This window comes from Colias philodice, chromosome 17, assembly GCF_061535455.1.
Source record: "Colias philodice isolate Cphi_HAF_F1 chromosome 17, ilColPhil1 Martin Lab GWU primary, whole genome shotgun sequence".
Lineage (NCBI taxonomy): Eukaryota > Metazoa > Arthropoda > Insecta > Lepidoptera > Pieridae > Colias > Colias philodice.
Window position 1 is genome coordinate 8929150 of NC_143102.1, and position 22783 is coordinate 8951932.

Here is a 22783-nt window from a genome sequence, read left to right on the forward strand (position 1 = left end):
TATTTTAATCGAACAGAAACGTTCTTATTTGGGCCACATTATTCATTTCCCTGGGACTTTATTTCGTGTTACGTTACTGAATTTTGCAGCGCTATGTATATAGTAATTGTAGACGAAAATGATGATGAGGCAGCATTATTCTAAGCTAGATTAAAATGTTTTCAATATCTTAAATTATAGCAGAAAAAAAGGTGATTCATATTTTAAATCTGAATTGATCAACAGTCAACACATTGTTGCGAGCGAATTTTTACAGCAAAATAATACGAGATTGCAAAGATGTCATAAAATAATAAACGTACTAGGCTAGTTTGGAAAAGACTACAATATCTAATAGTTTGGAAAATCCAAAAGTGCACGCCTCATAATTTTTTTTTAATAATTATTTATTAATTATTATTTTTGTTTATTTAATAACAATTAAACCACATCGAATCAGACCCTGAAAAATGAAAGGGTTCTATTCCTGAGCATACTCAAGCGTAAGAGAAAAAAAAAGACTCGATTAGTAAAGTATTTCGGTCGCTATCGTGTTAACAAGAAAAAGGATCCGCACATACAGACACACGGACGTCCAAGACAGAACTTTTTTAAACTGTTTTTTAACTAGTTTAAATAACAAAAATGACATCAAAAATATCATGAACGTTAAAAATAGTGTTTTTTCTTAATATGTGTGTGTATGTATTATCTTACAAGTGCAATGTATGATACATAAAGACATTTTAAGTTTGAAAAATCAGATGTTTTGCGCGAAGTGACAGTAGTACCCACCTCAACGCTTCGCTTATGAGGCGTGCAAAATTCAACATTTAATACATAACTATGAAGCTACTTTTTAGAAAGACACTAAAAGATACGGTTCCCAGCACATAATCTCGCTAATAAATAACATACAAAATATTGCCTACTGATAGGTACTACATAATGTTAAATGCAATCTAAAACACGAAAGTTAATTTATTAATTTAAAGAAAACCTGCCTGCGTCTAAATGCGCGACTTTATTCTAATTATTTGTTACTTTTTAGTGGAGCACTTATTACAAACTAACTTTTCAATTCCATATTAGATATATTAATCTATACTATGTATGATATACAATATAAATTTATTACGAGAAATGTATCTTACATAGAGAAAGCATTTCATATCTCTGTTATAATGTTATCCTCATCTTTTATGAAAAAAATATTTTTTCAAGTGGTTTATTGATAAAAATTTATAGTACTATGTCGATACAAAATTTAATTTGACTATAAGTATAAACTTTTAAGTTTGCGCGGAAATTTCTAGACTATGTAGGTACTTATATTTTATATTTTTTTTAGGATTAATGGTACAGTCCAGTAGAGCCAGTCTAACATTGATGTGTATTTAAATTTATTCAGTGGCTCTGTGTGGATGTTACATATGAATAGAAATATATTGTAGTATACATTAGTTTCAAAGGCCAAAAGGACGGGTCAATTACATGCGAATTTTGAACATTAGATTATGTACATAATATTTAAATACATAAGTAACTGAATATCAACATATTTTCTTATGGAATTATACAGGGTGTCCCGCTTTCGGTATACTAAGCGCGAAGGGACTTGTAGTTTTGCATACACTGATCACATAAAAAATACTTAAATAACAAAATTCGCGAAAAATTTTTTGCTAAATTTTTCCTTAAAATCCTTGTATTCGTCTCTAGCTTCGCGCAGCCGGCATATACCGCTTCGCTAATGTGAGTATTTTGTCTATGAAAACATAATCTTAAACGATAGCTCACATGCGGGTGGCAAAGTTGGGCGGTTTGCTTGTTGGGGGTATACACATGGAATTTTAAGAATTCCTCTATTTAAAAAAAAATGCGTCTGGAATTTTATAATTATTTTTTACGTACTCAGCGTATGCAAAACTACAAGTCCCTTTGCGCTTAGTATACCGAAAGTGGGACACCCTGTATATTAAATAAAATGGCAGTTGTTATAGGAATATATTGTGTTAAAGCTTTATTTTTATTTCGTAGTTTTTTTGTTTTTAAAACATGTGTTTTAAATCGAGAATTGCTACATTCAAAAATAAATCAAACATTTAATTTAGCTATAGAACTATACTTTATTTTACTGTTTATTAGCTGTCGAATTGAATTACTAAGTAAAATAAAAAAGGGTCAACCCTCCTTTATAATAAATACATTAAAATGCATAATAATATAATTTATAAACATCTATTGTCTATGGTACATATATCATAATATTATGGAGGAATATTCAGTTTATGCAAACAATGACAATATGATTATATACATTCACATAATGAATTACAAATACAACACATACTTTTACATTGAATACTAAGAATATACGAAACATGATAAAATAATGAATAAAGTTAAAACAATAACATACATTAATACATCTAATGGTCTCACAACTAAATACTCTCATTTTTTTAAATATGGCGGTCGTGGTGTTCATACAAAACTCTTACAAAAATAGACAACATAATACGCAAATAAAAAAAATCTAATTACAAAACAATACTGTATTTAATGAAAATAAACATATCACATTAAATGTAAAATTAAAAAAAACTACATTAAAAAACATGATTATAGAATTGCAAACAGCCGCCATATTAGACCACAGACAAAAAATAAACATCTTATCTACACAGAGTGGCATCAATCTGTTGTAACGACGGCAGAATCAACTTGAGTTTCCGCCGATACGCCGGGTCTGAGGCCAGCGGGTTCCTCTCTAAATATATCGTGGCTAGTTTCTTGTTCTCTTGTAGATATTCTATTGACGACCAGTCTGATATCTGATTGTCGTTAAGCTGGAATTCAAATATACATTTTTAGATTTATTGTATACCCTAAATACATATGATATTATTGATTTCATGTTGACACAGGTTGTTTAAACCTTATTTAATTTAAGGAAAATCCATTCATGTTTTTTTTTGTCGTGACAACGTCTTACAATTCGAAAGAGCCGGCTGCACGCACGAAAAAACATGACTCATGCGGCGTTACCTCGCTCTGAGGCGTTCCATGTAAGGCTTGAAGTGCAAGCGAGAGCGCGGAACGAGCGACAAAGAAGCACAATCGGACGTTGTCACGTTCAACTATCGTCAGTAAACCGACTTTACAGACAACCATTTTTTTTAAGTATTATATAGGTCGCTAGACTATAAGCGGATACGTTGAAGGCGCGTATGGCAGGAAGGATGCTGCTCCCATTGGAGTCCACCCTCTATTAAATAGAGCCCGGTAAAATAGAGTCTATTTTATCGGGCTTGGTAGCCAACAGTGTTGACTAGCCAAAAATGTCTCGTCGCTTTTTGAGACGACGCACGTTTTCAGGTTCAAGCAGTTTTGTAGCAAGAGGGTTTGGGTGTTTTCCCAATCGCACTTTGTATGAAAAATGTTGGGTACGTATTTCCTCTTTGATGGTTGGTATATACAATAAAGTGTGGATTCATGTTTAATATTATTGTTTCATTTACTACTGCTACAAATTTCAACATCTATATCTCTTAAAATATTGATTGAGATTATCCTCTATAGTCTATACACACATTCACATTTTATAAAATTACTTACCCATAATTCCTCCAAATTTGTCATGTGCCGCACATTTTCAATTACAGTAATTCTGTTCATAGCCAAATCTAATGTCTCTAACTTGACCTGATAGTCTAAGTTCTCAATGGCTGTTAAACCATTCTCAGAAATATACAACTGATCTAAATTCGTCAATTGTTCCAAATTCTCTATCTTGGTTAAGCGATTACTCTGTAGGACGAGTATTTCCAAATTTGTGACATCATCGAGGTTTTGAATTTTCGTAATTTTATTTTTTCCCAAATAAAGCTGTTTTAGTGCCTTCAATCCTTCTAGGTTCTTTATTTCCTGCAATAAAACAAATCTTTTTTTTACAACAGTTACAAGTTCAACAAAATATTGCATTTTTATAAGTTATACAAGGAAAAATACCTCAAATAGAATAATAAGAAGAATAAAATTGATTTCTTCATATTGCATAACTTACAATATGTTGAGATCATACATACCCTTATTCTATTATCACCAAGTTCCAAAAGATCCAGCTTGTTGAGATGATTGACATTTTTTATTTCCGTTATTTTATTTGAACTAAGAAACAGCTTTTTTAAATTCACTAACTTATCAAGGCCGTTGATTTCTTTGATTCTGTTGAATGATAAATCTAGGATTCTGAAAAAGACATGAAAATTACATTAAGTATATGGATATTTAAGTTTACAATACATAGGAGCATTAATATGATGATTAAATACTGGTAGGACCACTTTTTTAGCAATAATAATAGTGAGTCAGCCTGAAAACCTTCCGTTTTAGGTTAAATTCATAGTAATTTAATGAATCATCACTAATAAGAATAGAAAGGTATTTTTGCAAAAGCTATAGTTTTGTATATTTTTCGACAGGATAATCTTAAAAGTTAAAACTAATAACATTGACTCATTAAGATTTAATTATGGAAGTCAAACTAGCTGTGTACTACAAGTCTATATTCCTAGTAACATTATAAAAATAATCTATGTATGTTTGACTCTTATTAAGTCGTAACCAGTGAACCAATTTGAATGAAATTAGGTACACGGATAGTTTGAGAACAGATAGGACTAGGAAGGTTTCATCCTGGAAATCCCCTTAGGAACAGGAGCGCTGGGTTTGCTTTAAGTATGTAGGCAAAGCCACGGGCAGAAAATTAGTAGCTATAGCTTGACCACACTGCTGTACCACCCCATAGGTATGTGCGGTGATGGGGTAAGAAAGAGCATGAGTTGTAAAACATAAAATGGACAAATAAATTTATTTCATTTCATTTCATTTCAGTTAGAAAGAAACAGAACGGTCGGATCCTCCACCTCGCCGCGCATATACCTAAGGCGCGGTACAGCAGTTGCGGTCAATATATGTATAATAAATTACTTAGCAATAACAAATATAGTAAACTAGCTTTCGGCCCGCGGCTTCGCCCGCGTTTTCTAAGAAAAACCCGTTCCCGTAGGATTTCCGGGATAAAACCTATCCTATGTCCTTTCTGGGGAATCAAAATATCTCTATACCTAATTTCATGCAAATTGGTTCAGTAGTTAAGGCGTGATTGAGTAACAGACACAGACAGACAGAGTTACTTTCGCATTTAGGTATGGATGGAAAATTTATCTTACTCCAAATTCACAAGGTTGTCAAGATTCTCCATGACCACAATTTGATTGTCATACAATTCCAATTCTACCAGAGTGGTCAGTGTATCCAGACCTTCGATCTTCTTGATTAAATTCCATCTTAAATACAGCCTGCAAAGAATTTTGTTAATTTTAAAGTTAGTGACACAATTTGTTTAAATTAAAGAAAGTCATGTTAGTCACACCACTCATACAAGAATGGCTGAATAATAGATTTTTACCTCTAAGAAACTAATAAGAATCTGATTGCTTATAGAACTATCACCTAAAGAACTTGTGTAAAAATCACCTATACAATTGTTATTTTGAAATTGTTAAAGTTGGATGTTTCAGCTATGTTTTTACCAAAATTGTTTGTGAACTAGGATTAGGTATATATTGAGTTTAATGTTTAAATCATGTGTGCGATTAGTATATTATGTAAAATATCTATGACTCATACCCATGTCACAATATTTTTTAATACTAATCTAACCAATCACTGCTAATAATTGACATATTGTCTCCCCTGGCACAACATAACCTTGTAACTATAATTGAATCGTCAACATACGACTAAGTCATGATTGGTTACTTGTTATATTAACATTACCTCTCTAAACGCTTCAATTGTTCTAGATTCTCAATCTTGCCGATTCTTCCATGATTTAGATCCAATTCCTCGGTATTCTCATTAATTACAATGATTTCTTGCGTGTCTACTTCCGTCGGCGGTGGAGTTACCGGAGGTGGTGGCGACTTATCACCACTGTTATTCTGATCCCTGCCAGAACTTTCATTCGGTACACCATCCGCCTCGTTATTTGTCATAGGAGTATCAACGTTGTCTGTAGATCACAAATAAATAAATAGAAGCACTGAAAACCACAATTTATTAACAACAAACGTAATATTTTTATAACTTACCGGCCATCGTTATGCAGCGTAGAATATGTTTTATATTTACATGTACATAACCAAATGTGAGGGGTTGGTAAATATTAAACTATTAGATAGTTTGAATAAGTAATGGTCAGTAATGATATCTTATTACGGTAAATTATTAGCTGGTACACTTTATGTTGCTATAGACACCTGACATTAAAATTTGTATTTCGAGTGCTGTCACAGACTATTAGGTATTCACATGTTCTGACTGCTGTCAAATCTTATAAAGTTGCTAGTCGATAAATATTAATTAAAGAAGGCCATTACAACCTCGACTGTCGACAATACATTTCATATTGATAACTCAGATCCTGTCCTCACGAGAACCAATATATAAAATTATTTAGAGCGTGTTTACAGTTAATTAAAATACGCAACAATAAAAAGTTAAAATTACTAATTAACAATAAAAACGTAAAACAAATGTTAAATATGTATACATTATACCATTTTACAATCTTTAATTGATACTAAATAAATAATTTTGTAAAATTGAACTGGTTTATATGTTTTCATTCTAAGACAGTGCGCGCACGAGCAACTTTGTCTCCGCAACTTTTTTGTCTCCGCAACTATTTTGTCTCTCCCACCCCCATGGGTGGGAGAGACAAAATAGTTGCGAGTGTGCCCATGCACACAGGGCTAGTATGAAAGTGCGCGCACGTAGCGACGCAACTCCCCATGAGGATGAGAGTACAATGAAGAACACTGTATCCATGACGACGATAGTCAAAACAAAACTCGACTATAGTTACGATTGTAAATTGTGGTAAATTTTTACTGGCAACTGGCAAGTGCCACTTATGTCATTTGTGTCACATTATAGTGTAATGTTATTGATTCCGCCAAATTTAAAATTTTTATTAAAAGTCTGCAAATCCTTTTATATTTATTCTTATTTAAAAATCAGACAAGAAAGCTTTGTTAATGGATCAAAATCATGAAATACATGATTGCATTGAAAAGTTTGATATAAAAATAAAATCTAAGCCTAAGGATGGTGTTATATTACAACTTCATCACACAGTTCGTAGCTCCAATGGAGAGAGTCGACGAATTAGATTTTCAACAGCTTCGTTTAATGATGCACGAGAAAAATTAGCGTGTGCCGATAATGTAGGAAACATTTTCATACTAGATTTCGCAGACTTAAAGTTTTGGAAACTTACTAGTGAAGGTCCTTGTACAGCACTCCATTTTTTCCCTCATAAATCTGATGTATTAATAGTTGCTAATAAAAAATATGATATTATTTTTCTAGATATTGAAAGTGGTACCATATCACTTACGCTTTCAGGGCATAGTGCGCCGGTCAAACACATTTCTTTCTCAAATAACAAAATGAATAATCTACTCACAGCAAGTGCAGTAGAAGCTATTTTATGGGAGCTTACCAATTATACGAAATATTTTACTTTAAACACATACACTGGTGCGCAAATACAACAGATAATGTTCACTCCGGCAGGAGATTACCTGGTATCCTGTTTTCAGAATGATACAATCCAGATATGGAGACATGAAACTATGAAATCAGTCAAACAAATTATTCCAAGTGAATTAAAGCACATGAAGAGCATAGCATTCACCAAGAATGGTAGGGCTATGGCAATGGCAGGTTTATCCCCCATTTTAATTTTGTTTAGCATGGATACTTGGAAGGCATTAAAATCCATCAATCTATCAAAATACAATATTTCTGGTGTTCAACATATATCATTTATACCACAAGTTTTTGATGGAGGTTCAAATAAGATTCTTGGCATGTTAAGCAGTGATTGCATCCTCTATTTTATCAATGTTGATTCACTTAAAATAATTCATTCAATACATAATGAATCATCAGCAATACGAAATTTTGTGGTAAGCCCTACTGGTAAATATTTTCTTAGCATATTACAGTTGGGTGAAGTCAACATTTACAATTCATCCTATGTTATGGACTTAGCTCTTGAATCCAAGGAAAATGAAGATACACCAAGTACTTCTTTACCTGATTCCAGATACACCAAATATGCTAATCACAAACAACCAACAAAGTTTGAAGTTGAAAAAAGAATGCGCACTTGTATGGACAGTGCAAGACTGAGAAGAATTCTAATGCAGTATGGAGAATATCCAGAAAAATTTAGATCTGTTATTTGGCGCTCATTATTAGATACTCCTAAAAATAAGCTTGCTTATTCGAGCCTAGTTGACAAAGGTATTCATCCAGCATACAAAGATATTGAAAAACAATTTACAATTCATAGCTCTATGACCCTTAAGAGTTTAAAGAGACTGCTGTCCTGTCTTGCCCATTGGTGTCCATTGTTTGGAGTACTTAAATTTCTCCCGGGATTCGTATTTCCCTTTGTAAAAGTTTTGCAAAAAGATCCACTGTTGCTATTTGAATGTGTTGCAACAGTCCTAATAAATCAATGTCAACTTTGGTTTGAGTATGCTCCATTTCCTCCGTTGAGCATTTTGGCAATTATAGAAAATATTCTGGCGGAACACGATCCGCAATTATTAAACCACTTTTGCCATCTTGGAGTTACAAGTCAAATCTATGCCTTAAGTATTTTAGAAACTGCTTTCAGTGAGGTATTGACTTGTTCAGAGTGGCTCATACTCTGGGATCATATTATCAGTAATGAACCAGCATTTATTCTTATGGCTGTGGTATCATACAATATAATTCAGAAAAACGTTATAAAGAAATTAAAATCACACGAAGATTTAGAAAACTTTTTCCACAAGCAAAATCCTATAGACAAGAAAATATTTATAAAGAAGGCTTACATTTTATTAAATGAAACGCCGGAAGATATTCATCCTAGACGTTTTTTCAAGACATTTACATCATTAGAAAAAGGCCTTTGTTACCAACAATTTACAGGTTATCCTAAAGCAACAATCTGTTTAAAAATAGCTAGAAAAGAGAAAAAGAAAAATAAGAGGGAAAACTACACTTTGAAAGAATTAACGACACAAAGCCAACGAAAGGAAATCTATAACAGAGTACATAGTGAATCGGAAACTAAATCAGCAATTAGTGATGAAGACTTAGACCACATTAGTAAAAATAAAAAACGTGACCATGCACACAACAGAGGTGATTATACGAAAAATAAAGTAAAACATGACTTGATAGAAAGCATTTTATATCCAACAAGTATACACACGAAGAAATCTCACAAAAGTTCTTTAAAATCTAATAAACATGATGAAAAAGGAGAAACAATGTCAAGAAGCAAGAAAGAAACTAAGTATAATCAATTAGAGAAAGAAATTGAAAAACTGTTGCTCAATGGCAGAATTACGGAATCTTCTGGTAGTTAAATTAATAAATCAAATGAAAATTCGGAGAAATCAAATAATTACGTTGAAATCACACATTTTATTTAGTAACCAGCCATTATTAGAAACAATGGAAAATAAAGTTATTATTCTTTCTTGGGTGCTGGTCGCGGGATTGTAGATTTTACATGACTAAATTTTTTCCTCGATGCGCTTAAATTCGGGGACGCCTCTGAGTTTAGTTTAGGTGTACTAGACGGTGTGAGTCCTTTAGGTTTAAATAGACCTGAAAATATACATTTTGTTTAATTTATTTACACACTTTTATTTCAAAATAATTAAATAATCTATTGAAAAGGTGATGCTTACTATTGAATTTACTAGTTTTAGAGTCTTGACATTTCTTCTCTATTTTTATAGATGGAGGATTGTCTTTTTTAAACTTAAATAAATTCGGTGAAATGCGGCGCAGCCTGGATTGTTTATCTTTTGCTGTCGCTTTACTGACCAAGTTTGATGTTGACGCACTTTCGGTTCTCTTTAGTCTTTTGGTTATATCGTCGTGGACGTTAGCTAATGCCGATAAATTGGGACTCGAAGAAAATTGTGCTTTTCCATCATGTCCCTGAAAAATTTTCTTGATAAAAGTATTGACCAAATGCCTAATATTAGCTAGTAAATTTCTAACTTACGTACCTTAAGCACAGATATTTTTGAAACATCAAGTGCCAGCGAAGACAATGATGAATCGTTTTTACCCTCTTCACACAACTCCCTGATAGCATACGCTAGCTTATTTTGTATTTCTTCAGCTCCTTTCTTAGCCGCTATTAGACTTTCCAGAATATTTGAAGAAGTTTGAACTTGTATGGGGCTAGAAATGTAACACATTACCTCTAGGTACATAAAATAATTTAGAACTAATACACTAAATAATAAAATAATTTAGAACATAGGCGTTCGTGTGAGAAAACAGTAGTTACAGGTATAATTAGATGCATTGCAAACTTCATCTATCAACATCTCATACGACATTCATTAAAAAAAAATCGGATAAAAATCTGACTACACACGTGTTTTCTGAGGCATGAATTTCAATGTAAGTCTTCTATCACTTTGTTTTAACCTTACCTTGATGTTTTATTTCTGCTTCGTACACTACCAAGAGGAGATGTTAGCGTATAGGTGCTTTGTCTTTGACACATTACCTAAAGAAAGAAAATAATAAAAAATATGACTAAGTTTCATAACATACAGATAACCGAACAAGTTTGGTAGTTGAAGTAAGTTATTCTTACATTTATATGGCACCGATAGTTCCCGTTCCTGTGGGATATCTGGGATAAAAAGCCTCTATCTTATTCTGGGTCTTCAGCTACCTACACACCAGATTTCACAGTAATCGGTTCAGTAGTATCTGCGTGAAATAATAACAAACTTTCACAATTTTTAAATTTATAATATGATGATAGGATACACAACATATTTTACCTTTTTCTCGATGTTTGCGTCATTGTGTTCATTTAAAAGTTGTCTTTGTAAGAGACCTGGGGCCGGCAGCGACTGAGGTCCGTCCTCTGTTGCAGTCAACGTGTCCAAGGAACGATAACGAGCTGGTGTTTCAGATTTCAGTTGGAAATGTCTAAAAAAGGGAATTTCTATTACATTTTAATAATAAAACAATTTTTTTTATTTTTCAGAAAACGACGTCATAATTGCTTTGTGTCGATATCACGAAAAGTCTTAAAATTTGTTTTAGTTAATTTATGATTTTTGATTGACTTATTTAATTTAATTGATACATACTTAGGTAAATAAACTTTTTTAAATGTAAAATAAAATTTTAAAAACCTAGGTAACTACCTAGGAAAATAACTAGTTACATATATACCTTTTCTCAGGCGTCTTCAGTTCTATCATACTGGTAGACTTATTGCCTTCCTTAGGCTTATCAGCTTCTGTCTCGTTATGTTCCTTGATGAATTTTATAATATCCTGTAATTCTTTAGTTAACCGATCCCGCTGTGCTCTTGGAAGACTTCCTAATATACCGCTACCACTTTCCTAAAAGAGATTGATATAAATTTTAAACGAGCATTTTCTTCACTTGCATTCGAATTGTAAAAATAAACCATTCTCGATTCCACATAAAAATTTAATTAAAATCGGTCCAGCCGTTTAGGACGACTTCCAAGACAAACCAATCCCTATAATATACCTACTAAATATCTCCACAAAGAATAACGTCACCTTATTTGATTGTTTACCACCAGCAACACCAGAAACCTGCCAAAATCCACTGTTACTTTCGTTAGCATTTATTGGACAGGAGCAAGATGCGTCTGTGCTTTCCATAACAACCAGGAGTCCAGAAGCCTGTAATTATAGTTATACCTATCATAATAAATCTATACTCATATTATAATCATATCGTTGAAAATTTTATTCGTTTGAACGCGCAAATCTCCGTAACTACTTACTGGTCCGATTTGTAAGATTAGTGATAGAACGGGAGCAAAGCGGATAAAACAGCAAGGAACAGCTAGTGTATGTAATATGTAACAACACCGAAAAGTATGAATCGAGAAAGTACTTAGTTCCAAATTCATGAAAAACATAAGTCATAATATGAACATTTTGTCAACAATTTAATGTTTAAAAACACGTACCTGGCAATTTATAGTTATAGTTTTGGCACTAACTTCTTGACTCATGTTTCCATCTCTCGTATCCAATGATTTAACACCAAAACCCAAACATTGCAGTAATGCGCATAATTCAACCACGTCCGAGTAAGCGTCCTAAAAATAATATCAAGTGAACGATTTTCTACAAAGCCTACAAGGAATTCGTTGCATAATATTTTGAATTCTGTTCAAATAGAAAGATTTGTAATCCAATGTGACTTGATAATTTATCACAATCATAATATACATAATATTATAAAAGTCAAACCAATGAATTGTTTTAACATACAAGAGATAAATATTATATTACTTCGTATAGTTATGAGAATCAGTACTTACCGTTTTCGTCATATTGTTTTATCTTATGCTTTACTTAAAAATTATCAATATAATTTAAGAAAACACCGGTAACGTCTTTACTAAGCGGTTGAAATAAGTTTCAATAATTGTGAATGAGGGTAGTTCGAATTTATTATTAATTAACGTAACTTGACAAACCACAGAGTATATTCAATCGCAGATCTAAAATTGTGGTTTCATTACATAATTTCAAGTCATATTTTAAAAATTATGTGCCAAAAACCGATATATTGAATTTACGATTTAAATGAAAATTAAAAATATGTATAGCAAATATGATATATTCTGTAACGTTTTCGAACGTTGATATTTTAAATGAAGAATTAGCAGAATAACCTATAATAACTAAAATAACTTCGTGAAATAAGAACTTTATTATAAGAAAAAATAAATTCAGTTACCGTCTACCCACAAACTCGACACATTTTTAACCAACTTCAAAAAAGGAGGAGGTTCTCAAATTCTTCTTAATACTATTATTCTTTTTAATACTTTTAATTAACTTGGTTCAAAGTAACTTAAAGGTACAGGGTGTTAAAAAATAAAACATCATTTAATGTATGAATAATTCACAATATATTGATTCTAGATTAATTGTAGGTCATGTATCTCGGAGTAGCAGAGAACTTGGCATAGCTCTTGATGACCTTATTGACTGCTTCTAGGAAATCCTTCTCTGTGGCCACTTTGCGGCGAGCGCGGATCGCGAACATTCCCGCTTCGGTACATACCGACCTGTAAAAAAAAATATTTATTAATAACTTTTTGTCTCAAAATGTCCCTGATAGCTTATTTGACATTTTTCGACGTAAATTTTCATAGAGTAGATATAACTGACAGGTAAGGTAAATAAATTTAGGTATCATGATTCAGGAAGCTGTGAAAACATGTATTACAAGGATATATTTTTATTAAATATTAGAATGAGCGAATGAGAATGAGCAAGAAAAGGATTCGAAAGAGCATTTTACATAACACTTATGTAAGTAGCCTTAATGTTTTGTAAAAATAAATAATTTTCAATTTTATTGGTATGCCACCATTATTTCATAAAGTTTTATTATAAAAATTATAGTATTATTAGTTGTTACATTACGCCAACTAGTTTTTAAGAGTATAATTAAGTGTTATATTGAAAGTAAACCTTACATTGTTTCTAGACGATCTATAACAAAAAAAGAAATTTAACTTCCCCTATTTGTGTTATCTATTGTTTTTAAACAACTTACCTAATTTCGGCCCCGGTAGAATTAGGGCACAATCTGGCCAACAGATCAAACCGTATATCCCTCTCAACGCTCATGGACCTCGCGTGTATACGGAATATATGCGCACGACCCTCGAGGTCCGGGAGACCGAACTCCACCTTGCGGTCCAGACGACCCGGCCTCATGAGGGCCGGGTCTAGTGTGTCTGGGCGATTTGTAGCCATTAACACCTGGATAGGAGTTTTGAATTAGTTTAGAGGATATTTTTTGGGTGCAGTCACCGGAAAAAGAAACTATCAAGTATTGAAATTCTTTTTAAGATGTTTATTTCGCTTAATTTAAGAAAAAATGGCATGCCATTCGAATGTATACGTGTTCATATCAAATGTGGAACGAGTACACGAATTAACAATATTAATTTTGAATGTAATCAATGCATGTAACTAAGGTATAAGGTAAGCTATTGTATACAATAAACAAGAAATAAGTCACATGTAGTCTTTAAATTTTTAGCTGGATACACGTGGCATTAAATGTTGTAATTTCATTTCAGTTAGATGAATCTAAAAAAACATTACCAATTTTTCCGAACTTACATAATAACAACACCCTGTAATAACGAGCTTGTCTGAAAATAAAATTCAAATATATCTTACTAACCTTAATGTTACCACGTGGGTCGAACCCATCAAGCTGGTTAATCAACTCCAACATGGTTCTCTGCACTTCGTTATCACCACCGGCCCCATCATCGAATCTGAATCACAAGTATTTATTGTACTCGTAACTTTAAGGGCCGATTTTTCAATGCTTGGATAAAACTTATCCGTCCAATAAAGTATTACACGATAATATTAAAATCTCACGTAAACTGTTAAATACGGGCAATTAGAAAACGTTTTTAAAATGGTAGTTTTATACATTAATCGACGAAATAAGTTTTAACCCATTGACCACCGTAAGGCCCGATCGGGGCGCGACACAATAGATTTTCTATTGTGTCTGTGATTCCGAGGACTGATGGATTAACCAAGGATTGAAAAATCAGCCCTAATTGATGTAAAAATAATATATTAGGTGTAATTTATCTGTCTTGTAAACATTTTTTTTTTGTCTTAAAAAATTGTATATTGCTGTATACTTCAATTTATGTATTAAAAACTTTCTCAAAAAATACATATTGTTTTCTTTATAAGTTTACAATGTTAATGTTCAGTCTCTTTTTTTTCTCTTACAAATGAAATTTATAAAAAAATCATATAAAATGTATCATAACTAGACATCGGATTATATGCATTTGCATATTTGCATATGCAAATGCATAAAACTCTCTAATTACGGCGTTAGTGCATATTTTAGCCTTTTTCCCCAATCGTGCATATTTCGTTAAGTAGCGGGAGTTTTGATTGGTCGACTTACCTTTATTAGCCAATCAGAACGCTCAGCGAGTAACAAAGCCTATTTTGGCATGGTAAAATGGCAAAAAATTACAAAATGGGCTCCATTTTAAGTAAATTTTGAGCCATTCAAAACAGGGCTAGATTACCCTTTTGAGGCTAAAAACTTAAAACACAGGTTGAATTCCAAAAAAGGGCTATTTTTAGCCCGGAAAGGTCTAAGGTGGCAAGACTGGGCTGGCGGGTGACTAACGTCACAAATTTGCGCTCGAAAATTTGGTAAAAATGCTTAATTTTATATTGGCACAAAAACTATACTCAATTTCAAGAAAATTTCACTGTTTTTGTACAATCTTTGATTTAAATATATAAAAATAATAAAGGTTTTTTGATTTTGTATTGTGCATATTTTAGGCATATCAGTCGTTTTTAGTGCATATTTTGGCCTTTTTAAGTGCATATTTGCATGCATATTTTGGCATTTTGTTAGTGCATATAATCCGATGTCTAATCATAACCTTGATACCTATTAGCAATACTTGTGCCATTAGGTGGACTGTATAAACATTGTGATTACATACAATATTTAATATAGGAGAGTTGTATCAAAACACCGACTATACTCACGTGCGGTGTTCTTTCTTTACTCTCCATAATAAATAAAAAAAATTATATGTATATGTGCTTAATTATTTTGCATATTTGCGTTATCGCTTAAACTGTACTGTGTAACTTGTTGCTCTGTAGCAACAAAGCCGCCTTTTGTTCAAATAAGTATTGTAAATAACAAGATTATTATTAAAAAAACAAAATACCCGACTGCACACTAAATAAAGGGAAATTTAGAAAAAATATTATTATGTCTTTATCCCGTGGGACTTTTAGGATAAAATGTATCCTATGACACTCCCGTAATCAAGACAAATCTAACGATACCTCATACATCAAAACCCATCAAGCCGTTTAGGCTACAGGTGGTCACAAAGGAAAAGACATACATACATACTTACATACACTCGAAAAACATTACCCTCCTTCTTTGGCAGTCGGGTAAAAATAAATAAATGAACAAATATATAGTGTTAGACTAAATTTTGATTAAATATTTTTGTGGATGAATAGTTTATTTCCTGTCTAAACATGCTAGCTGTCGAATACTATAAAATGCCGCGTTCCTTTGAATCGTGGCGCATTCGTACGAATCGTGCCTAGGGGCTCGGACGTTGTTTATACGACGTTCGACCCAACTACCCTCACTTAAATAATAGTCGTTGACTTGCTGCGGTTTGTTATCCTACATCAATTAGGTAGCTTTGTAGAATCGCAGTACATTCTTATTACATTCAAACTAATATTTAACCCGGCTTCGCGTGTAATTTCTTATAAGTAATAGATTTATATAAAATCTATATACATATTTATTTATAATAAGTATTTAAAAAAATGTTACGATCACTAAAATGTACCACAATCCTCATGCCTATTGGCAATACTTGTGCCAATAGAGAAGAAAATTGTAATTTTAATTATTATATTATAGGAGAGTTGTGCCAATACAGTGACTGTATTCAAGTGCAATGAATATCCACACTCTCCATACTAAATAAACAAATGTAAACATTGATATATATATTAAAAAACTTGAGTTACATGTTTAATAATCTCACTAGCTGATTTAATAAATGATGGTTAGACTAAGAGATGGCTATGTGGGCGAAATTCAATTTGAAATGAAGAATTGTCTTTTTAATGTAAGTATGTTATTTAAAAAGAGACTTTTATTGTCTAATCTTTGGTAACATAGAACATTCATCTTGCTTTGTTAAATCATCGATCGATAAAATACTAAAAAAAAAAAATAACCAAACCGTAACAGAACAAAAACACACACGTTTTTTTTTACCTAAATAAAACACATTTAATACAAGAACCACCCACCTCGCTCCACCAATAGCGTCGATTTCATCAAAGAATATGAGACACGCCTTCTTGCTTCGCGCCATTTCGAACAACTCGCGCACCATACGCGCTCCTTCACCCACGTACTTTTGTACCAACTCAGAACCTATGAAAAAATAAATCATTTAAAATCAACAAATTATAATTAACGTTGTATTTCAATAAATAAATAAATAAGAGTTTTATGGAAATTAAAATATTATGAATTTAAATGAAAAAATATTAGGTCTCTATGCAACTTTTGAGAATATTATTAGCTAAATTCTGAATATGTATATTGTTTTCAATGTTCATAGTAACTTAAACCGTATTCGTAACCCGCTTTATAATTTCAGAAATAATTCTATTGTAATAAGATTGTAATAGTAAGATCAATACTCTGTGTGAAGACCCATGTCCCCTAATGGGGTAAGGGGCAGATGCATTATACCTACATCTGTTTCACTGATCGATTTCTTTAGGGACAAGTAGGTGATCAGCCTTCTGTGTCCTACCAGACCAAGACATTTTTTTTTCTTCGTCTCCACCGGGAATCGAACCCAGGACCCCTCGTGTTACGCTCATGCGTCAACCACTGTACCAAGGAGGCGGTCAATACTCGGTGTATATAAACAAAAATAACAAAATAAAAATACAACTATGAACAATTTTTTTAGAATAATACTATGCCAGCCAAGTGGCTATAATATTATTCATTATCTCTATCATAAATTGTACCACAACGTGTAGCCTTATTGGTGAACTCAAACCAATATAGTTGTTCATTGTGATTCATGGAATAATTTTGGAGAGTTGTATCAGAACACCGACAAAGTTCATGTGCGGTACTCTTTCTTTACTCTCCATTTTGTTTGACTTAAATTTCTCAAGGCTTTACCATTATAAATAATATCGTAATAATTTTAAATTATAATCCTTACTAGCGAATTCAGCTATAATTATGGAAAACATAATTTAATGATCATTTAGAACTTTTGCAGTAGCTCCCTATTACGACCCTATATCTGGCTGCGAGAACATAAATTACGTAAGTAACATTTTTTTTAAAGTAAACATAAAATAACATATTAAAAAAACATATTTTTGATGACGACGCTCTTGCAATATAGTATATTGCAAGACTCACATAACAATAACAATATAGTATATTTTGCCACCTCATATAAAAAATATATTTAAAAAAGCGCAATATCATCCACATGACTAAATCTGAAATCTCCGGTATGTACATATGTACTTTATAGAACCAGTCGAAAGATAATAACACTTCTTGAAATTGATATTTATTATTTTAAGGCATTCAAATGCTTTATAAATATAAATTTATAAAGAATAGAAAAAATTCGATCACGAGGCGGGACTCGAACCCGCATCCTTTCGCGCCATTCCGGGGCGGATGCCTGACCAACTCAGCCACTCGTGACCCGCCAGAGCAATCGAATTTATTCTATTCTTTCAGTTTTATGTGTCTTAGGGACACACCACGATGCGGGATGCGGGTTCAAGTCCCGCCTCGTGATCGAATTTTGATGTGAAACATCTATAGGCTCACTTGTAAACCGAATTGTTGACGTGGCGACGCTTGCCATGGCGACGGGTCGCTATACACATCTATAGGCTCACTTGTAAACCGAACGATGTTTCACATCTGCCAGGCGTCCCATGACGGCTCACATTTTTTTCTATTCTTTTTAAATTTATATAATAACACTTACCGATAACTCTAATGAAGCAAGCATCAGTTCTATTAGCGACTGCTCTCGCACATAGCGTCTTGCCGGTACCGGGCGGTCCGAATAGTAACACACCCTTTGGTGGCTCGATACCTAGCTTCACGAATTTCTCTGGCTGTAGACAAAAAGAGATTTAAATAAAAATGGTTTATGTAATGTGTAAAGTCCATATTACAATACTCTAGTAAGCATTGTAATGTCAGGAGACCTTTATCACTGTGTGATACAAACCTATAAAACCTAATCTTAGAAACTACTTTTAAAATGTCCTTAATTTGTTTAGGAAGTCTCTCGACATAACGCACAAGAATTCTATGTTTATAGATAACAAAGGAAAGGTATTACGAAACATTGTGCAACTTAACAAAGATTTAGGATATTCATTACCATATAATAATTTATACAACACAATACTCTTTACTTATCTAGCATTTTAACAGTAAATCAACAAATAGTTATAGCTTTAATTCAAGTAAATCAAAACTTCATAAGCACAATCTTTATGTTCCAAATACCGTAATTTACTACCTATTGGTAAGGCTTAAATAGATTGCGTATCGTCTATAGACAATAAGTACTTACACTATCTATACTAATATTATAAAGAGGAAAGGTTTGTTTGTATGTATGTATGGTTTTCACGCATAAACGACTGCACCGATTTTGATGAAATTTGGCACAGATAATCTTCAGACCCTGAGAAAGAACATAGGCTACCTTTTATTGCGAAATATGTACCACGGGCGAAGCCGGGGCGGACCGCTAGTTCATCATAATCAAGAACTTCTACTTACATGCAACAGCGGAGTTTCAACCACTTCCCTCAGTTTCTCAATTTGCTCCTTACAGCCGCCCACGTCACTGTAGGTCACATCTGGCTTCTCTTCAACCTGCATCATGGTGACCGTGGGGTCGATTTTGGGGGGTAGCGGTATGTGTATCTGGTACTTGTTGCGATCGACGCTGTTATAAATATTACGTGAATATTATTCCAGGGTGTAATGGTTCGATTTCATTATAATGTGTAAAAAGTTTATAAAAAGAATAGGTAAGAATATTAAATACAGGATTATCTTTGATGGTATTTAATTACATATTCTTATAATTTAACAGAACTAGAATAATTCACGAAATAATTGAAAGAAAAAGTTCTTCTTTGACAATTTTAAAGTGAAACTTCTTTAGACGTGTTGAGTTAAATTTCAAGGTCGCGTCATGGCAATACAGACACCTCATTAAATAAGGCGACGATTTTGTTATCTTTGAAACTTGCCAAAAAAGTTTCACTTCTGACACGTGTGCTCGGCACACACACTTTTTTTATAACACTTTATGTTTATTGAAAAAGACTTTATTACAATGCTACAGTTTATTTTATTAATAAGTACAGTGGAATCCGTTTATAATGACATCGAAGGGAATCGGCAAACACGTCATAATAAGCGGACGTCATACAAAGCGTTATGTGAAATGAAAAATCTTTTTTATGTAATTTATGTAAATATGTATGTATTTTAATACAGAAACATAGTATACTTGCATATGTATACGTATTTGTTTTTTCATTTTATTGTAAAAACAGTCTGATACTATTGTGTATAGAAGACATAGCTTTGGTCAAATTATCATTTTCAATATTGCTGTGAACAAATCGTGATAATAATTCTGCAGCTTTTAATGCCTCTTCTGCGGTAGGTAATGGTGATTCCTCGATTTCCTCTTCCCAATCACTTTCCAGTTGTTCCTTAGCACTGTTGTTAGTTCTGTACGATATTTTCATCGGTGGGTTCTTCGGATGTGAGGAGATCGCTTTCAATGACAACATAATCTTCCCACATTTCCGTGTAAAGAATCATGCCGGTCATTATAACCAGACATAATTTAATTAAAATGGGTCATAATAAGCGGCATGTCACTGTAAGGGAAGTCAATATATCCGACTTTTTATAAAGAATTTTATACGAAAACCAAACTTCGTAGTACAATTACGTCATAATAACCGGTTGGTCAATATAGGCGGAGTCATAATAAACGGATTCTACTGTATTTGAACTTATACTACATTATGTTCTATAATTCTGTACTGTTACAAAAACAACATATTATTTAAATCAGTAGATTATAGTTCAAAGTAATATCCCAATTACAATACTCATTGTATTGAGCTCTTCGCAGTGAACTTTACTGTAGGAGACATGTTTTTGAAATACTGTTTACTCAAAACAGATTTCATGTACTGTGACTCCAAAATTATTGATTAAAAACCCTAAAAGCGGCCGTACATGGGTAGCTCAAGCAGTTAACGGACTGCTCGAGCTGTCAGTCTTTGACTGCTCGAGCTGATGCTACCAACCGCGCAGTTGTGCCTTCAAGCAGTCGCTTTCAACTGCTTGAAGCAGTCCATGTACGTCCACCCTAGTGTTTGTGGTAAATCTAGTGTATGCAAATTAAATATAACAGATCAAATTATCGAAAATGCCTGTATTTTTAATTAAATTGCATTCAATACTGTACTGAAAAAAAATAATCTTATTTCTGAACACCTATCAAAAACATAACATAAAAAGCCAATTTATTTCAATGCAAGTAAATTTTTAAGTAAAATATGAGGTTTGATTGTTGAATGATTACGGGTAGTATTTTTTATTAAAATACAACATTATAAAAAAAAAAAAAAATAAAAACATGAAATTAACAAAAATATCCTTTTAACTTACCCAACTCGCATACCCTCTTCAATATCAGTAGGAGCGACAGAGTCTGCGAGGTCCACAACAAACTTTGCGAATTGCTTTACATTGATTATGTATTTAGGATCATTTGAATCAGCGTTGATTATCTTTGTACATCTTGCTACCTGTTGAAGTATAAGTTTATCGTTATAGAAATAATTTCATTCTCCCTTTGTTAAGACATTTCATTGTATTAATTTATAGTTAAAACTTTAAATATTATACTGTACTTATTGCTGGTAAAATTAGTATATTATTTCAACTTTTATTCACAGATACCACTTTCCACTCTAGCATAAAGTGACTTACAACATTTTTATAATAATAGGTCACTGAAGTTTGAAGTTTTAAGACAATCTTTAGCCGCTACTTAAATTTAAAGTATATTGTAGTAGACTCTGAATTTAAGGTATGAAAAATACCTGTAACGGTTGTTCATTTTGTAATGTCTGTTTATCAGCTGCTAAATCCCACAAAGCAGGCGGCGCTAACCCTGTGTCTGACTCCTTGATACCAGTCAGTTCATTGACCCTCTTCATCACTGTTTGGATGCCTTCTTCCACTTCCTTGATGATCTTTGTGTATTGACCTTGTCCCTAAGGTATAAAATATAGCTTATTATTAATGTGCATATGAATATTAAGGCTGTAATTTACTATAAAGGTGATAAAACTTACATATGATTTTAAGAGTGCAATGTCTCCTTCATCGAGGGCTGAAAAGTTGCAACGAGATTGTTATTTAAAGAACAAATGAAACGAAAATAAAACACAATTTAAAAGAGAATAATAGATAGTCTTACATTTGATTTCTTTTTCAGGTTCTTCTTTGTCATCTTTAACTTTTCGCATATCATCTCCTAAATGATCAGGCATTTTGTTTTCTTATTATTGAAAAACTCGCGGTATTAAAGAAATAACCTGTGTTTATTAGGAGGAGATAAACACTAATTTATTTTAAAATTTTATGAAATTTTATTCTACAAGTCACGGAGTCACCATAACAATATGAAATACAGAATACAGATAATTATAATTTTTAGCCCTATAATGCAAAGCCGTAAAAAGGAAAATTCTAAGTTCAATGAATCAGTTCTATATGTTAAAAAAATATGTATACTATTTTTATAAATTGTATGTTTTAGTTAAGAATTCTAGTTTATTGTTTAAGTGTTTTTAATTGTCTTAAATTAATTAAAAAATTAAATAAAATTAATATTTTCGTGAAACCTTAGTGCAAAACGAATCGTGTTCAATGACACGCA

At 32.5% G+C, this 22783-nt stretch overlaps 4 protein-coding genes across 4 annotated transcripts; 1 reads left to right on the forward strand and 3 right to left on the reverse strand.

The window, feature by feature from the left end:
- Window positions 1-1959: 1959 nt before the first annotated feature.
- Window positions 1960-6341, reverse strand: LOC149481250 (uncharacterized). Its single transcript, XM_089705854.1, has 6 exons — window positions 6141-6341; window positions 5827-6061; window positions 5217-5345; window positions 4071-4233; window positions 3601-3909; window positions 1960-2831 (listed from the first exon to the last, which is right to left on the reverse strand). Exons 1-6 carry the CDS (start codon window positions 6145-6147, stop codon window positions 2658-2660), a joined length of 1017 nt encoding a protein of 338 aa, XP_089561980.1. The 5' UTR covers window positions 6148-6341; the 3' UTR covers window positions 1960-2657.
- Window positions 6342-6975: 634 nt separating this feature from the next.
- On the forward strand, window positions 6976-9740 carry LOC149481251 (TBC1 domain family member 31). Its single transcript, XM_089705843.1, has one exon. It carries the CDS (start codon window positions 7089-7091, stop codon window positions 9483-9485), a length of 2397 nt encoding a protein of 798 aa, XP_089561969.1. The 5' UTR covers window positions 6976-7088; the 3' UTR covers window positions 9486-9740.
- Window positions 9461-12584, reverse strand: LOC149481252 (uncharacterized). The gene is made up of 9 exons (XM_089705844.1): window positions 12470-12584; window positions 12113-12244; window positions 11694-11819; window positions 11335-11507; window positions 10935-11085; window positions 10575-10651; window positions 10140-10317; window positions 9813-10068; window positions 9461-9729 (listed from the first exon to the last, which is right to left on the reverse strand). Exons 1-9 carry the CDS (start codon window positions 12479-12481, stop codon window positions 9590-9592), a joined length of 1245 nt encoding a protein of 414 aa, XP_089561970.1. The 5' UTR covers window positions 12482-12584; the 3' UTR covers window positions 9461-9589.
- A 458-nt stretch (window positions 12585-13042) lies between these two features.
- On the reverse strand, window positions 13043-22536 carry Rpt1 (26S proteasome regulatory subunit Rpt1). Its single transcript, XM_089705618.1, has 10 exons — window positions 22322-22536; window positions 22197-22234; window positions 21942-22115; window positions 21505-21644; window positions 19582-19750; window positions 18770-18902; window positions 17034-17160; window positions 14359-14455; window positions 13720-13928; window positions 13043-13225 (listed from the first exon to the last, which is right to left on the reverse strand). Exons 1-10 carry the CDS (start codon window positions 22392-22394, stop codon window positions 13081-13083), a joined length of 1305 nt encoding a protein of 434 aa, XP_089561744.1. The 5' UTR covers window positions 22395-22536; the 3' UTR covers window positions 13043-13080.
- Between the last annotated feature and the right edge of the window lie 247 nt (window positions 22537-22783).

Excerpts from the sequence above, each read along its gene's own strand:
- LOC149481250 (XM_089705854.1), bottom strand. Across the intron at positions 5,346-5,826 it reads CAATTGAAGCGTTTAGAGAG|GCTGTATTTAAGATGGAATT; the intron begins GTAATGTTAATA and ends AATTCTTTGCAG. Across the intron at positions 2,832-3,600 it reads CAAATTTGGAGGAATTATGG|CTTAACGACAATCAGATATC; the intron begins GTAAGTAATTTT and ends TTTGAATTCCAG.
- Rpt1 (XM_089705618.1), bottom strand. The coding sequence starts at position 22,394 with ATGCCTGATCATTTAGGAGATGATATGCGAAAAGTTAAAGATGACAAA. Across the intron at positions 22,235-22,321 it reads ACCTGAAAAAGAAATCAAAT|CCCTCGATGAAGGAGACATT; the intron begins GTAAGACTATCT and ends GCAACTTTTCAG. Across the intron at positions 21,645-21,941 it reads AAAATGAACAACCGTTACAG|GTAGCAAGATGTACAAAGAT; the intron begins GTATTTTTCATA and ends ATACTTCAACAG.
- LOC149481251 (XM_089705843.1), top strand. The coding sequence starts at position 7,089 with ATGGATCAAAATCATGAAATACATGATTGCATTGAAAAGTTTGATATA.
- LOC149481252 (XM_089705844.1), bottom strand. Across the intron at positions 10,069-10,139 it reads CAAAAATATCTGTGCTTAAG|GGACATGATGGAAAAGCACA; the intron begins GTACGTAAGTTA and ends AAAATTTTTCAG. Across the intron at positions 9,730-9,812 it reads TAAAACTAGTAAATTCAATA|GTCTATTTAAACCTAAAGGA; the intron begins GTAAGCATCACC and ends GTATATTTTCAG.